At 51.8% G+C, this 13,150-nt stretch overlaps 4 protein-coding genes across 4 annotated transcripts; 1 reads left to right on the forward strand and 3 right to left on the reverse strand.

Moving 5' to 3' along the window:
• Nucleotides 1-2,911: 2,911 nt before the first annotated feature.
• On the reverse strand, nucleotides 2,912-3,630 carry CC77DRAFT_700682 (hypothetical protein). The gene has a single exon (XM_018532814.1). The coding sequence runs from the start codon at nucleotides 3,471-3,473 to the stop codon at nucleotides 2,976-2,978; it is 498 nt and encodes a 165-aa protein (XP_018388619.1). The 5' UTR covers nucleotides 3,474-3,630; the 3' UTR covers nucleotides 2,912-2,975.
• A 2,062-nt stretch (nucleotides 3,631-5,692) lies between these two features.
• On the reverse strand, nucleotides 5,693-6,901 carry CC77DRAFT_1029253 (G protein alpha subunit; the record flags this gene model as incomplete). Its single annotated transcript, XM_018526500.1, has 4 exons — nucleotides 5,693-5,736; nucleotides 5,787-6,343; nucleotides 6,393-6,735; nucleotides 6,784-6,901. 4 exons carry the CDS (start codon nucleotides 6,899-6,901, stop codon nucleotides 5,693-5,695), a joined length of 1,062 nt encoding a protein of 353 aa, XP_018388620.1.
• Nucleotides 6,875-7,553, reverse strand: CC77DRAFT_1092572 (hypothetical protein; the record flags this gene model as incomplete). Its single annotated transcript, XM_018529638.1, has 1 exon — nucleotides 6,875-7,553. A coding segment is annotated over one exon (365 nt), but the record flags the coding sequence as incomplete, so codon positions are not given.
• A 2,230-nt stretch (nucleotides 7,554-9,783) lies between these two features.
• CC77DRAFT_1018028 (hypothetical protein) lies at nucleotides 9,784-12,716 on the forward strand. Its single transcript, XM_018524528.1, has 2 exons — nucleotides 9,784-10,171; nucleotides 10,225-12,716. Exon 2 carries the CDS (start codon nucleotides 10,238-10,240, stop codon nucleotides 12,530-12,532), a length of 2,295 nt encoding a protein of 764 aa, XP_018388622.1. The 5' UTR covers nucleotides 9,784-10,171; nucleotides 10,225-10,237; the 3' UTR covers nucleotides 12,533-12,716.
• Nucleotides 12,717-13,150: the final 434 nt, after the last annotated feature.

Here is a 13,150-nt window from a genome sequence, read left to right on the forward strand (position 1 = left end):
TGCGGCGTCGATAGGAGCAGCGCTTGCCGGGAACGCGGCTGGGCCCTGTGCATGGCTTCTACCATGCCTGATCGACGGCTATGTCTGACCTCTATGCAAAGCTCCAAGACATGTGCAATAAGCAAATACCGCTCGCTGCCAGTTGCTGCATCTTTTCGCGACTCAGGCGCCTACCATCAAAGCCGAGAACTGCGGCGACCGTATCCAGACCCCACTCGGAACCCACTCGAAGCCATCAAGGCAGCCGCAACCCAACAGAATCAACAACAAGCAGCCCTAATCAGCCCTGCGTCCATCGCCTCCATATCGACCCCTCAATCCTGCCCTGCTAGCCATCCGAGCAACCGGCCGCAGTATATATAGCCACGCCGTCGAGCCTGTCACAAATCCCGCAAATGCTATCCCGTCCTGTCTGTCTCACTAACGCCTCGCGCTGACAGGTTCCGAGCCAACAACACCGCGTACGTATCGCGGATACCTGTCTCGATTAAGATGCTCCGGAACTCTACTGGGCCACTACACTGGGCCACTATACTGGACCTACTATTGGTAGCCTGCACTTCTACGCGACCCGTCTTGTTACAGGAACCTCTAACCGCATCAACACTACCCTACTGTACTCCAAAGGCCACCTTCCACCTTTAGCGGGGTACATGCGAACGAGGGGTATCTTGCACAGCCCTCTCATCGTTTCTTCCGCCTCTTTCGGAAGAACTGAGCACTTCATCTTCCAGGTACCACCGCGTACCACAAAATATCCTGGCTATTTTGTCAGGCGGGAGCTCGTGCTCCAAACCTGTAACTTGTGCGACACAAATCGCAGTCCCCGATTCGCCAAGTTCCTGGCTGCTGTCACTGCAACCGCGGACCTTAAGGGCTTTGCATGCCGTCAGATACGCTGTACCAAACTGCGACACACAACAACTGACGCCAAACCATCGTTGGTGGGGCCTGTTTTAGGTACAACACCGGCAGTCGCGATCCGCCAACGCCGATGCCAGCGACGTCATACCTCACTTACTCCACATGGCTCGTCCGCCCATCCGTTCCGTTAGCCGTGGCTGATGACGTGGCTGGTGTTGTGGCTGACGTACTGAGACTGAACTAGAGTGAGTTGCCGAAGATCAGACACACTGCTGCAAATAGCAGAGTGAAAGCGTGGAAAGTATTAGCAGCTTCCTCGTGATCATAATTCGATGTGGGGTTGCAGACGGTAAGTAGTGAACAATGATCGATTCGACTCGTAACTTGTTAGTGGAACAGCGATTCTGTGCAAATACAATGCCGTCTTCCATTCAACATGTTCAGATGCTGTAAAGTATGCTTATCACTAAAGCCTATTGACTGCCTACACACACACACACACACACACACAGCCTTCCTTGTCTATTCTTAATTTCTATTCTTCCATCTTGCACGTACTTCACGGCAAACGGCCCAAGTTAACAGAGAGTTCTTAAATATCAGTCTGTCTTGCGTATATCTTTCTGTCTTACATGTACATCTCTCTCCCAAGTATGTGTATAGTAACCTTGTTTAGCTCTCCAGTCGTGCTAACGGAAGATTGGACGGAGGCAGATACTATCTGAGTGCCAGGCCCTGATCCCGCGCATCGTTTCCAAACTACGATATCTTGTTTCGTCTTCAACTCCATCATCAACATCTTTCTCATTGCGACTGTTGGTCAGCGACTCAGTCAGTAGATTAATCGCAATTGCGTGGTTTGCCAGAAGGACGTTTTGACCTCGATAACGGTTGGACGGCCCAGCATTGTTGGGTGCCTATATGTCAAGAAGGGAGCTCTTACCTTGGAATATGGGCTCTTTGGATAGCTCACATTAGCCACAACTCTATTATGATGCCTGTCGCTGGGCGATAGCTTAGAATAAGTTACTGGAGACACACTTAGGATGATCCACATTCGAGTCCGTTCTCAGGTTCAGGCCTAGGTAGATGAGAGCAGTATTGGCCAGCTGCTGAACGAAGACCTCGATGCTATTATCCAACACATTGTTGTCGGCAGGGAGAACGGTGATCTGGCTCTGAATATCGCCAATAAGACCATAGATAGACGAGCTACGCTCCATCCGAATGAGAGCATAACCTGTCTTCCTGTAAACCATGATTCGGAGACGCTATTATCCTTGCTGGAGTTCTTTCTCTTGATTAATAGTAGCAGAAACTTTGGAAAATACCAAAGTAAACCATTATCACGGTCGCAATGTTGAACTTCGTCACTCAAGGCCATTCTTGCGGTTCGAACCACATAAGCTAAGCATAAGGGATAATACCAGCTCCGAAAACTACGGTTCTGATGATATCAGTAACATGCGAGAGTATGGGGAACAAGGAAAGTTTCACATACCCAAATATCGAGCTTTGTACTGGTCCATATGCCCGAGTCAGATAACAAAAAGCTTGAGTAATACTGCAGGAGCGAACTTGGAATCATTGACAAAGTCCATGATCAATACCTCTGCAACGATCAAGCGGCCCACTATCATTGGTGAGATCAGATCCTGATGTATATATGTGCAAAGAAGATGCTGTGCATATTCATAAGACGACCTGGTATCCATGTGGGACGCATGAAATGCTCTTATGATATAACAGACGTTTTAGATTGCGCTTCAGCCTAAATAGATGTAGATGCCATTTTGTTATTGTTGTTGTTGTCGCAACGGTCGTGACCACTACCGCCAAAACTTGGTCAGGGCTCCCCTCATCGAGGAGACGAGCGATAAAGAGTACGCTGATACGAGACCCATCATCTTTGTCACCACCTTAGTCGCTGTCAGCTTTCGAGCCTGGATCACACAGCGGCAAGGAGACATATATTTGAGGATTTTCGTCGAGCTCTCTTAAAAACTGGAAAGAGCAACAACTACTCTTCCAACTACAGAGGCGTGATGCGAGACTGTGGAGTTTTGCTACCGTACTAACAGAGTAGGCTTTCATTGCTATAGTACCGCAGTTCAGACACTCGTGGGTGAGAGAAAACCTTGGAATGCAAAAAGAGACGGATCCAAAAGCGCAACCGTCTGTGGGCCACGATATGTCCAAGTCAGCGAAGCAATAGCACGATAAACCCAGTGACAAGGCAGAATTGAGTTGCAAAGAGACTCAAGACCTATGGCGTCTTCGATGTGGTCACTTGCATCACGGGCCGAGATCATGTGTGGTTGGCAAGATGGTGATTGTAAGTGGCAGATCTGGCGGTGGCCAAAAGTCATGGAAAATTGGAGCGAATTCCGCGTGAAATCGTTGGGTCGAAGAGTTTCGGTACTGCGCTCCTCGAGTTGGGTGCGTGATGGCTTTCGCTTTTCGTCCAGAGTTGGGTGGCTACATGGTGGGTACTGTCTATAGGCATGGCTGATAGCTGTGTGGGGTTGGGGAATATGAAGATATTGAGTCGCCGCGCGAGCGTACCAAGATTTCAAGTGACGGAAGAGGTCGGTCGAAATTTTGATCATGGATTCTGTTGCTTTTGGAGGCCCTCAATCGTCTTCCAAGCAGTTCCAGGCTGCGTTACGATGGACCTTCGGTCAAGGCATGATATGCCATGAATAATTGGTTAAACGGACTATATGAGAGCGGAAGAGAGAAAATGATGATACAGGCGATCACCTCCATATCTGAACGCCAGGGTTACATGGAGGGACAAAGTGAGCTAGTAAACGTGGAGTATTAAGAAAGTATGTGAGCCCCATGCTCAGCACACGAAGGGAGAGAGAGCTGAACAATGGCAGAAAAGCGAGGCGGAAAAGAGAATGGAGTATGCCTGCATTAGCCATATTTATCATTACCAGACATGAGCATGATATAGTAGGAGAAAGCTCTACATACAACAAGCTAAAGTGAAAGACGGCATGGGGAAAGGATAAGACGAACGAAGTGGAAAGAAGGACGTGTGATACACATAGAACTCATATATACTCGCCATCTCGGCCTCAGCGTAAAGATCCAAAGAGTGACTATCCGACGGAACCCCATCTGTCACGGGTATGCGAAGACGTCAGACTTTGAATCAAAAGAACATATGGAACGTCAGCTCAGACGTGCTTCCTCGGTACAACTAAGGCCGGGCGCCGTGACAAACACTATGGATGCATGCGCGCCTGTCTTGACCAAGGTAGGTATCTCGACGATCGTGACCATACTTACTCACCGCTCTGCGCCAGTACCCATAGGCAACAGCATGTTAGGACGTATGCCACGGAGGGACCCAGCTGTTTTCTAGCCATCGCTTTGAATGTAGCCTCCCATCTTCCAGCACCGTGCCGATAGGCTTAGGGTAAGTAGCAAGAGGTTTGTGATTCTCTGATTGAAGCTGGAAGACGCTTCAACGCCTCCGTGCACGAGACAAGGAAGAAGCAAAGTAAAACCTAGCAAGTGGAGCTCAAGCCAGAGTAGACGCAAACGCGCACTGCCGGTGTTTACACATCGTGATCTTGGAAGAGAAAGAAAGGATAACGGCACCTGCGTACATGCGTCGTTCAAATGTTCGGCATCCGACCTTGCATCACGCTAACCGCATCAACTCAATCATTTTCACCTTGATAATCAACACGCGCAAAGACGACGATCTTCGCCTCGTACATGGTCCTGCTGCAAGATTGGTTATATGAACTAAGACACGTACTTCCTCAACCTAGAAGTCAGTTGGGTGTCGTACGTCATACCCACTGATCAACCACGTACTGCAAAGGTCCGTGACAGGAGTAAGACCGACCGACCGGTCGCACCGCAGCCTCCTATCGTGATAATAGCCGTAATGAGCGTATCGCGTCGCAGCGGGGAACGATCTGTGCCGCAATGCAAGGCAATAGCAGCCGAAGCGGCCCGAATAGTATGGAGAAGGGATACCAAAGTGTTCGACTTCCCCACAGTTTGGGCTGGAACAGACACAGTAGACCAAAGTGTCGGGTTAGCAAAAGATGCTCATGTTTGTATGGGTGTGCACGATGTTGGCTCCCTTGCTTTGTCCGTAGTTGTTCCGTGAAATGTGTCTTTGTTTCTTCCGGAGACAAGGTTGCTCCCGCATTCTGTGGCGATCATGCCATTGTAAAGTGTGAGCACTGACGGTTGGGTTGAGTTGGGACCGGTGCTGACAGTTCGCTGACAATTCGTTCGCATGGGCCTGTCATCGTCGTAATGAAGAACCGGTAATCAGTCAAGGTCGCAAATCATAGATGCAAACGATCAAGTTTGTAAAAGGAATTCATCATTTCACTACATATCTCACACATGCTGTATACATACTAAGGCAATCCTGCCACACCATGAGGGAATAAGTGTGTGCAGAGGTAATAGATAGACTCGAAAGAACAGGTAGTATTAGGAGAAAAACTTCTTTTGGGAGCCGCCGTAAACATACGCTTCGCTCGCCTGTTGGAAGAATCTTTGTAGCAAGGGACATGTTTCAATACCCAATCCCTCTTTGGGCCCAAGAAAAACGTTAAAGAAATAAGAGGATGAAAAGTCGCTTCGCTGGTAGTGTTCCATGGCCTCCTCAGCCCGCCCGCAGGGTATCAAAGAGAGAGCGACACGGGCCTAGAGCGAAACCATTTCTCGACGAAAGAAGCGCAAGCATGCAAAGCAATGTCCACAAACGCCTGTGTAGGACATGAGGCATGCAACCCGTGATTCAAGATCAGTTGGAAGATGTTCGTTTATCCCACCGCCATTGCACTTATATCAAACCGCACAACCGAAGGTTCTCTTGGATAATAATGTCTATGGAATGTCAGCAAGATTCATGTATATAAGTGGATAAGGAGACGTACCGTTTACTGCAGCCATGACGAATCGGATTTGCATGGTGTCTGTGGCGCAGGTGAAATGAGTGTAAATTTGCTTAGTCTCGTGTTGGTTGAGCGAGACGAATCGGTTCAGGATGTAGTCGCAGGCGGCGGCGTAGTCTGGGCCGCCTTCGTAGTCGGGGAAGTAGTTCTTCATTGGGCTGACAGGCAGCTTCTCCTTGAAGCGATCGATCTTGTTGAGGAACAAGATGATGGATGTCTTGACGAACCACCGCGAGTTGCAGATGGAGTCGAACAATGTGAGGGCTTCTTGCATGCGGTTGACGGTTTCGTCTTCGAATAGCAGCTGGTCATACTCGGAGATGGCGACTAGGAACAGAATGGTGGTAACGTTCTCGAAGCAGTGTATCCACTTCTTACGTTCTGATCGCTGACCACCGACGTCGAACATGCGGTAGGTGAGATCGCCAATGATGAAGGTTGTTTCGGTGATACCAGTCGTCTTGACACGCGATCGGAGCACGTCTTGGTCGTTGGGGATGTAGTCGGGCGCAGCGATGCGGTCGATGGAGTCGAAGTAGCTATGGCTGTTAGTAGTGTTATGCGCGCATGGCAAGGAGGATTGCTCACTATTTAGCGGAGTCGTTAAGCTGGTACTCGCGCGAGCGCTGGAAGCACTGTTGCACACCAGCGTCCTTCCACAGGACTGAGATGGCGTTTCCAACCTCCGGGGGCAGGCTGTCGCCCTCGATCTGTGCTGGCTGCATGAAGATGGTCTGGACGTGGTACTCGGCGCGCTGATCGTCGAGCGGCAGCTCGAGCGACTCCATGGCCTCAAGAATAACGCGCATCGACTGCACCGTGTTGCTGAAGATGATCTCCTTGAACGACTCGCGCTCGTCGCGCGAGTATCCACCCTCGTGGATGAGCTTCATCTGCTTGAGAATGGTCGACTTTCCGGATTCACCGGCTCCTGCGCGCTGTTAGAGGCTGCTGACGTGACGGGCGTCGCGATACTAACCGAGGAGCAGCATCTTGATCTCGTTGCGCTGCATCATCTTGTCGCGCTTGAGCTGGTTCTCAATTTCCTCGTTCCTCTGCTTGCCCTCCTTCTCCTCTGTGCTCATTCCGCAACCCATGATGGCGGCAGGGGACGGTGTCCGGGGTGATTATTAGGGTAAAGGTACGTAGTGATGTTCCGTCGAGGCCGGCCAATGCGGAAATCTGGAGGGCGGTGTCAATAGGAGTTCAATGGCAGGCGGCGGTCGTGCGAGTGCAAAAAGGTTGGCGACTTTAGCCGTGGGTGAGACGACTGGAAGCGATGCGGCCGTTTGCTTGCACTCGACGGTGGCGCTTGGGTCCCAGAGCAGGCGAGGCAGGCGCGACGGGGCCCTGGGGAGGAGAGGCTCACCTGTTATTACAAAGACTACCCCCAATGGCAGGAGTGAATGTACAGTAGTCGGGTGCGGGAGGGATGGAGGTGAAGGACGAGAGTGAAGGGATGGCTGGCGTATGAAAGACGACGAGGCTCGCTTGGCTCCGAGGTCTCAGGGTTGCTGCAAGGTCGGCTCGGGGGTGGATCGGCTGGGGGGAGGAACTCTGCGTGCTCGCTCGCCGACTGTGTGTCGCAGCAGGAAACAAGAGGCGGTGCGAAAAAGGGCCGCGAGTTGCACAGCAGCGAATGGATCGATGTTATGCCGGCAAGAGCGTCGATTGACGTTTGGGAGAAGCAAAGAACGAGAGGCAAGTAAGAAGGCTTGATGAAGGCCGCGAAAGGAGAGGCGCTTGCCCAAATCGTGCCATGCCAGCCATGAAAGGAAGCAACGCCAGCTCTGCTGCTAGTGCTAGCCTGGCCCGGGCCACCCTACCACCAAACCCTCCGACCTGTCTATCTTGCGACGACTAGCATCACTAACACCTTTTGCCGATTCCCCTTTGCTGGTTCGCGATCTTCGCGACTTCTGGACTGCCCGCTATCGTGCAAGAAGCCCTGCCCATGGCCTATTGCAACTGACGGGCCATGCTACGCAGGCGCGACCATCTTCACGTCCCCTCCCGCCTGTTCGTCCGCGCCTGCAACGCCTCCGCTCACCGTAAGTCGTGATTTGCAATTGGCCTCTGGGCACAGCAGCTATTTGCTGCACCTCTCCCGCCTCTCGCTGCAGGCCCTGGTGTCGCCCCCCTCGGCCTCCTTTGCACCACACAGTTCGACATGGAAGCGCTGTCGAGAACACGCCAGATGCGACTCCCGTAACTCCCGTCCCGCTTGAGTCTGACTAGTTACGCTTCTAGAAGGTTTGTGGAAAATGAGGACCCATCGTAACAAGAGGGCCTGACGCTCGGAGCCGCACAAGGATCCAGGCACGCTTGAAACCCTGAAGCGTTTGGCCTCTATCTCTCACTCACTGTGTCTTGCACCTGCAGGCAAGCACCCGGGCCTCGCACTGCATCCTTCTATCTGCTGCTGTTCTACCCTCGTCAGCAGCGCTGAGATTTTCTGTATCACGACGTTGCCAGCCACTCGAATTCCTCTCGAGCCAAAGCTCAGACTGGGGGGCGATATTCTCTAGCCCCAGTTCGGCCTAGCCCTGCAGAACGTGAACATTCGCCAAACCTCCGTCGCTCCTTCATCTCCCCGACTCGCGTGCTTCGGCCAATCATTGCGCCATCAGATTTTGGATTTTCCCAAGTATCCTCGCCTCGCCTTTCTGCCGTTGGAATCGGTTGGGGCAAGAGTCGTGCGTCCTGATCATCCTGCCTCACGTCTGAGTGGGTGCTGGAATTATGCCCGCGCTGGGGTACTCAGTATACTTATGAACGTGTTGCCGTCATAATAAACCCTATATCCGTTCCGCCAATATTCTAAATTTACTAATTTGGCTTCTGACCATGGCTCAGTCGTCCCGTGTTTATGCTGTCTCGACTGCTGGCAAGCATCTTCCTGTCTCGACCACCTCTCCCTGGGATGATGCATCAAAAGTCACAACTCTTGTCTCAACCCTCACGTCTTACGCACTGTCACGAGTCAGACGGACGGGAGGATCCACGAACGACACGTGGGAGCAATGGCCATCCATGACATGAGTGCCGTTGAATAGGGGGACAGCTCATACAGCGTAGCTACGCGAACAGGTGACCGCTGCTGCTTCTCGTCCGTGGGTTCAAGCACCCTCCATGCTGTCTAATATCAAACGCTGTTACTTGTGTGCTTTCGCAGATACCACATCGCAGACCACATCGCACGTATCTCCACCTCGTACGCATGCAGGAATCTCATCTCCTTATGTTGTCACGATCTGCGTTCTAAGCCGGAGCCAGCCTGTATTCGACATCTCTTACCCGTGAGCTCCACCGACCTACGCAATATGCAGGTCGAAGTTACCCGCTTTGGCGATGATATCTCCACATTATGAAGACGTTGCCGCGCATTTAGCCATTTTGAGGACCGATTCAGGAAAATGCCGAAGAATATCGATATTTGCCGACCCGGAGGTCTTCATCCTCTCGACCTTTGGACGGAGTTACAAGTCATGTATGCTGCAGCGACGACGGAAGTTCGACTGATCGGCTGTCTTTGTAAATGATGACCTACCATGGTATGGGTCTGACCTCGATGAATGCTAATGTGGTGCTCAAACCGGCACTCAAACCGGCGTTCAAATAGACGCATCTTGCGCATTGCTTTGTCCTTAATATCAAGACCAGTAGGAAACATGGTCATCAATGAAAGTAGCACAAATTACTGTTTTTGTCGCCGCAAGGAGATATAACGATACTCGGATGCGCAGGTACGATTGCCGGCTAGCGAGTGCGACCGTCAGGACAGTACACGACACCATCAGTCGAGTATCGCGTCGCCTTTGCAAGCTAACGATCACCAATGACGCGGTTCTTGGGTAGTCGCTAACGCTGGGCTGCAGTGTGTTCTCGTCCCACGTAATGCACGTAGGCCAAGACTCACTTTTGGTGTTCTGCGTGAAGTTTACACAGGCGCCGTGCAATTACTGGCTGACGTGGTAGACTAGCCTGAACCCCAGCGCTTAGCGCACGATGCGAGCGCCTAGAATAGCATCTCTGCACCACCACATCCTCGAACCGACGACTCTCCAGTCAATCACCTCTCTCCAAATCCGCGAGCGCTTACTGTAGGTATCAATGACCTCAAAGCCCGCCATCGTGGCGCCTCAGCGGTTGCCCAGACAGGGCGCCGACACGGCGGCTGGTGAAGATGCCAATACATATTGTCAGCCTACCATCCCCCGCTTGTTGTTTCTTGGATACATCAACAAAATCTCATGAGACTGGCGACGCGTTACGAATTTCCTTGAGTTTCTCTCCTTCAATTTCCTTGTTCATCTCGCTGCAGGTTCAGCGCTTCTTTGCACCATCCCTCATGTCTAGATTCCTTAGTGAGTAACCTCTTGTCATACGGTCTTGGTTGATGTAGCTGACACTGGTACAGATACTGTACAATTATGCTTATGAGCCATTTCCAAAGGCTATGGATCTCCTCAGTCTTTATAATATTAACTTCGCCGATGCTTGCGGCTCCTACTGTCGCTTCTACACCAAGCTCGCTCCCACAGGCGCTCCAACAAAACGTACCTCTTTGTGCACAGCAATGTTTACAGGCTTCGCTGGACGAAAGATTCCCTGTAGCATGTTCTGGTCAGGAAAACCTCCAATGTCTTTGTTCTCGTTATAGTAATGTTGGAGAGTCTTTGGGCGAAGTGGCTCTGGGCTGCATATACCTATCGTGCCCAATGGAGGATACTCAATCATCACTCAGTTCGGCGTACGGAATCTGTCTTGGACAGAAGGATGCAGTTATGCCGACGAAGAGTGTGCTTACCTACGTCGTCACTAGTGCGACTCACACCATGTCTCCGTCCTCAATCCAACCGACGGCAACGAATACACCGAAGATGACATCTACTTTGCGGATCCGAGAAAGCTCTACACAGTCCGCTTTCGCCGATACCGTCCCATCAATACCATCTGCCACATCATCGGCAACATCTACATCGGTCCCAGTCACTGTGGCAGCAGGAGCTCCTCCTAGAATGACACCCGCACAGATTGCCGGACTATCAGTGGCCGCAGTGGCAGCTTTCGTCATGGCCATTGGACTCATGGCGCTAAGTGTGTGCTTGCGCAGGCGAAAAGAGCGACGGGTGGTTTTCGATACAGACGAAAAGGGCAAGCAGCTTTCTACACGCTTCTCGCACTATGTCCCAGTAGAGAATGTTCTTGAGTCACCAAAGCAATTTCCTCTGGTGCCCCCACGAGCTCTTCGCAGAGGCAGCAAGCAACATCCAGCACGTCCAGCGCAGCGTCTGGGCGTAGGGACTTCCAACAGTTCTTCGAACTCCTCATTGCCGCTCGACCAGATAGGTCTAGCCATCAGCGCCGAGCTGGATGGAAAACCATTGGTACCTAACAACGCCTCAAAAGCCCCAATTGCACATCAACGAGCGCCTACCACAACTCAGGCACCCCTTAGGCCTGTGAGTACGATAACTCAGGAGACAGTCTTCGAAGAGGACGAGACTTCATCGCACCGAAGATCTTCAATGCTATTGCCCACGCCTCCGGTCCCAATTCCCCCTATCCGTGCTCTACAGCCCTCCAGGCCTATGCCAAACTTTACTGCCAACAATCGTCCAACCGGCCGCCGATCCGAGCTGTTTATCGATATTCCTGTCCGCCATGAGAGACCTCAGCCAAAGCGCATTGTGGCGGGAGGGGTAGCCTCACATGGCTCACCACAGCCACCTCGTCCCGAGCACGCAATACGCCCACGCCTGGCGCCGCCCTTCCAGATGGCCTCTACGGCCACCTCTTATGAATCCAAGGCTACGACTGCTAGCTCACGAGATGCGAGCACGTCTGGGGATATCATCGACTACTACTTTTCCAGTCATCAGAGCCGAGAGCCAACACCCAAAGCCAGCCCAGCGCGTGTCATCCGACCAACAGAGTCACCAAAAACTGTGCAGATCAAGCCCAAGAAGTCACACAGCAGCACATTGTCACGCTCTACCTCGCGTAATTCCACAAACTTGCGCGACTCTCTGGCAAGTCAAACATCTTTCGAGACAACGAACGGCAATGAGTCGACGCCTGAAGACGAGGACGAGGACAAGCAGCTATCTGATGAGAGCGCTAGCAACAAACAACAGCTATCTCCTGTAGCTGAGTCACCAATCTCCAAGCTTCGATACCCAAAGGTGCCGCGGGCGTCGAATCAGCTTGTGCCGCGTAGTCCAAAGAGCTCACCACAGCAGCAGAACTTCAGAAGTCCACGCAGAGGTCCAGATCCATCGATGCTTCTTCAGAAACGCAACAATGCTCTCCCTCCGCTCTTACTAGAGTCTCGACCTAGATTGAACAGTCCTCATCGAGACCCCTTCACGTCCCCACCGCGCGTCACTAGTCCCCCGCGCAAAGTTCGTTCTCATGTGCGCAGCAATAGCACTGAGTCGTGGAGTACGACACCTGCGTCGAAAACGGGTATCGATCGGAAGAGTCGCGTGCAAAGCGGCACATGGGGTAGAAGCCCAGTCATGTATGAAGAAGATTTTGTAAAGCCGTTGAATGTGAGAAGGAAGAGAGACGAGATGTCTGAGTTGAACATCGGCAGAGATGTGGATGTGGACTTTGACCGGGATGGGTTGAAGAGTCCGGTGTGGGTGCCCCGACTAACGCCGAGAAAGAAGGGTGAGGATTTATTCCTGGAGGTAGGGTGGGGTGATGGGGTGCGAAGATGATGTTCAATTCTTGACTACATAAACCTTTTCTTGTGTATAGATTTTCTTAATGGAGGAAAGGGACGGCAGGAAGGGTGGAGGAACCAGACACGACTGTCATTCTCATTGCATGTTGTATAGTACGAGATAGATACCCACAGCGCTCATTTGTTTGTTTACGTAGGTTGAAAATGTAAATGGAGATGTCAACCAAGTCGTACGATGTTCTTCAAATCTTGTTTTTCTTTGATCGCGTTAGTCTTGAAGCGGCCTTGGCGCATACGCTTCATGGTGTTGAGTTTACGATTAGCCAGACAGCGGGATATACAGCACTGGGCGCGCTATTTATCCAACTGTCCCGACAGCCTAGTCTCTCGTCTTGGTAGTCTTCCACTCCTCCAGCGCACCGGAGAATAAACAGGTTAAATATCCGGCTCTAGTCCAGACAGTTGTTTTGGGGGTTCCACGATTGAGCCTCATCTACTCAGCTCCGTTTCGGCCGCGGCGCCGATCCCGGTGTCGCGGTAGCCGCCCGGAAGAATTCTGTTGCATCGTGTACTTGCGTGGCGGAAGTTGAGGCAAGAGATTGAAGAGAGGTTCCCTGCGCTATCGGGGCACTGTGATCCGCCACGTCCGTGA

Source organism: Alternaria alternata (assembly GCF_001642055.1).
Source record: "Alternaria alternata strain SRC1lrK2f unplaced genomic scaffold CC77scaffold_5, whole genome shotgun sequence".
NCBI classification, from domain to species: domain Eukaryota; kingdom Fungi; phylum Ascomycota; class Dothideomycetes; order Pleosporales; family Pleosporaceae; genus Alternaria; species Alternaria alternata.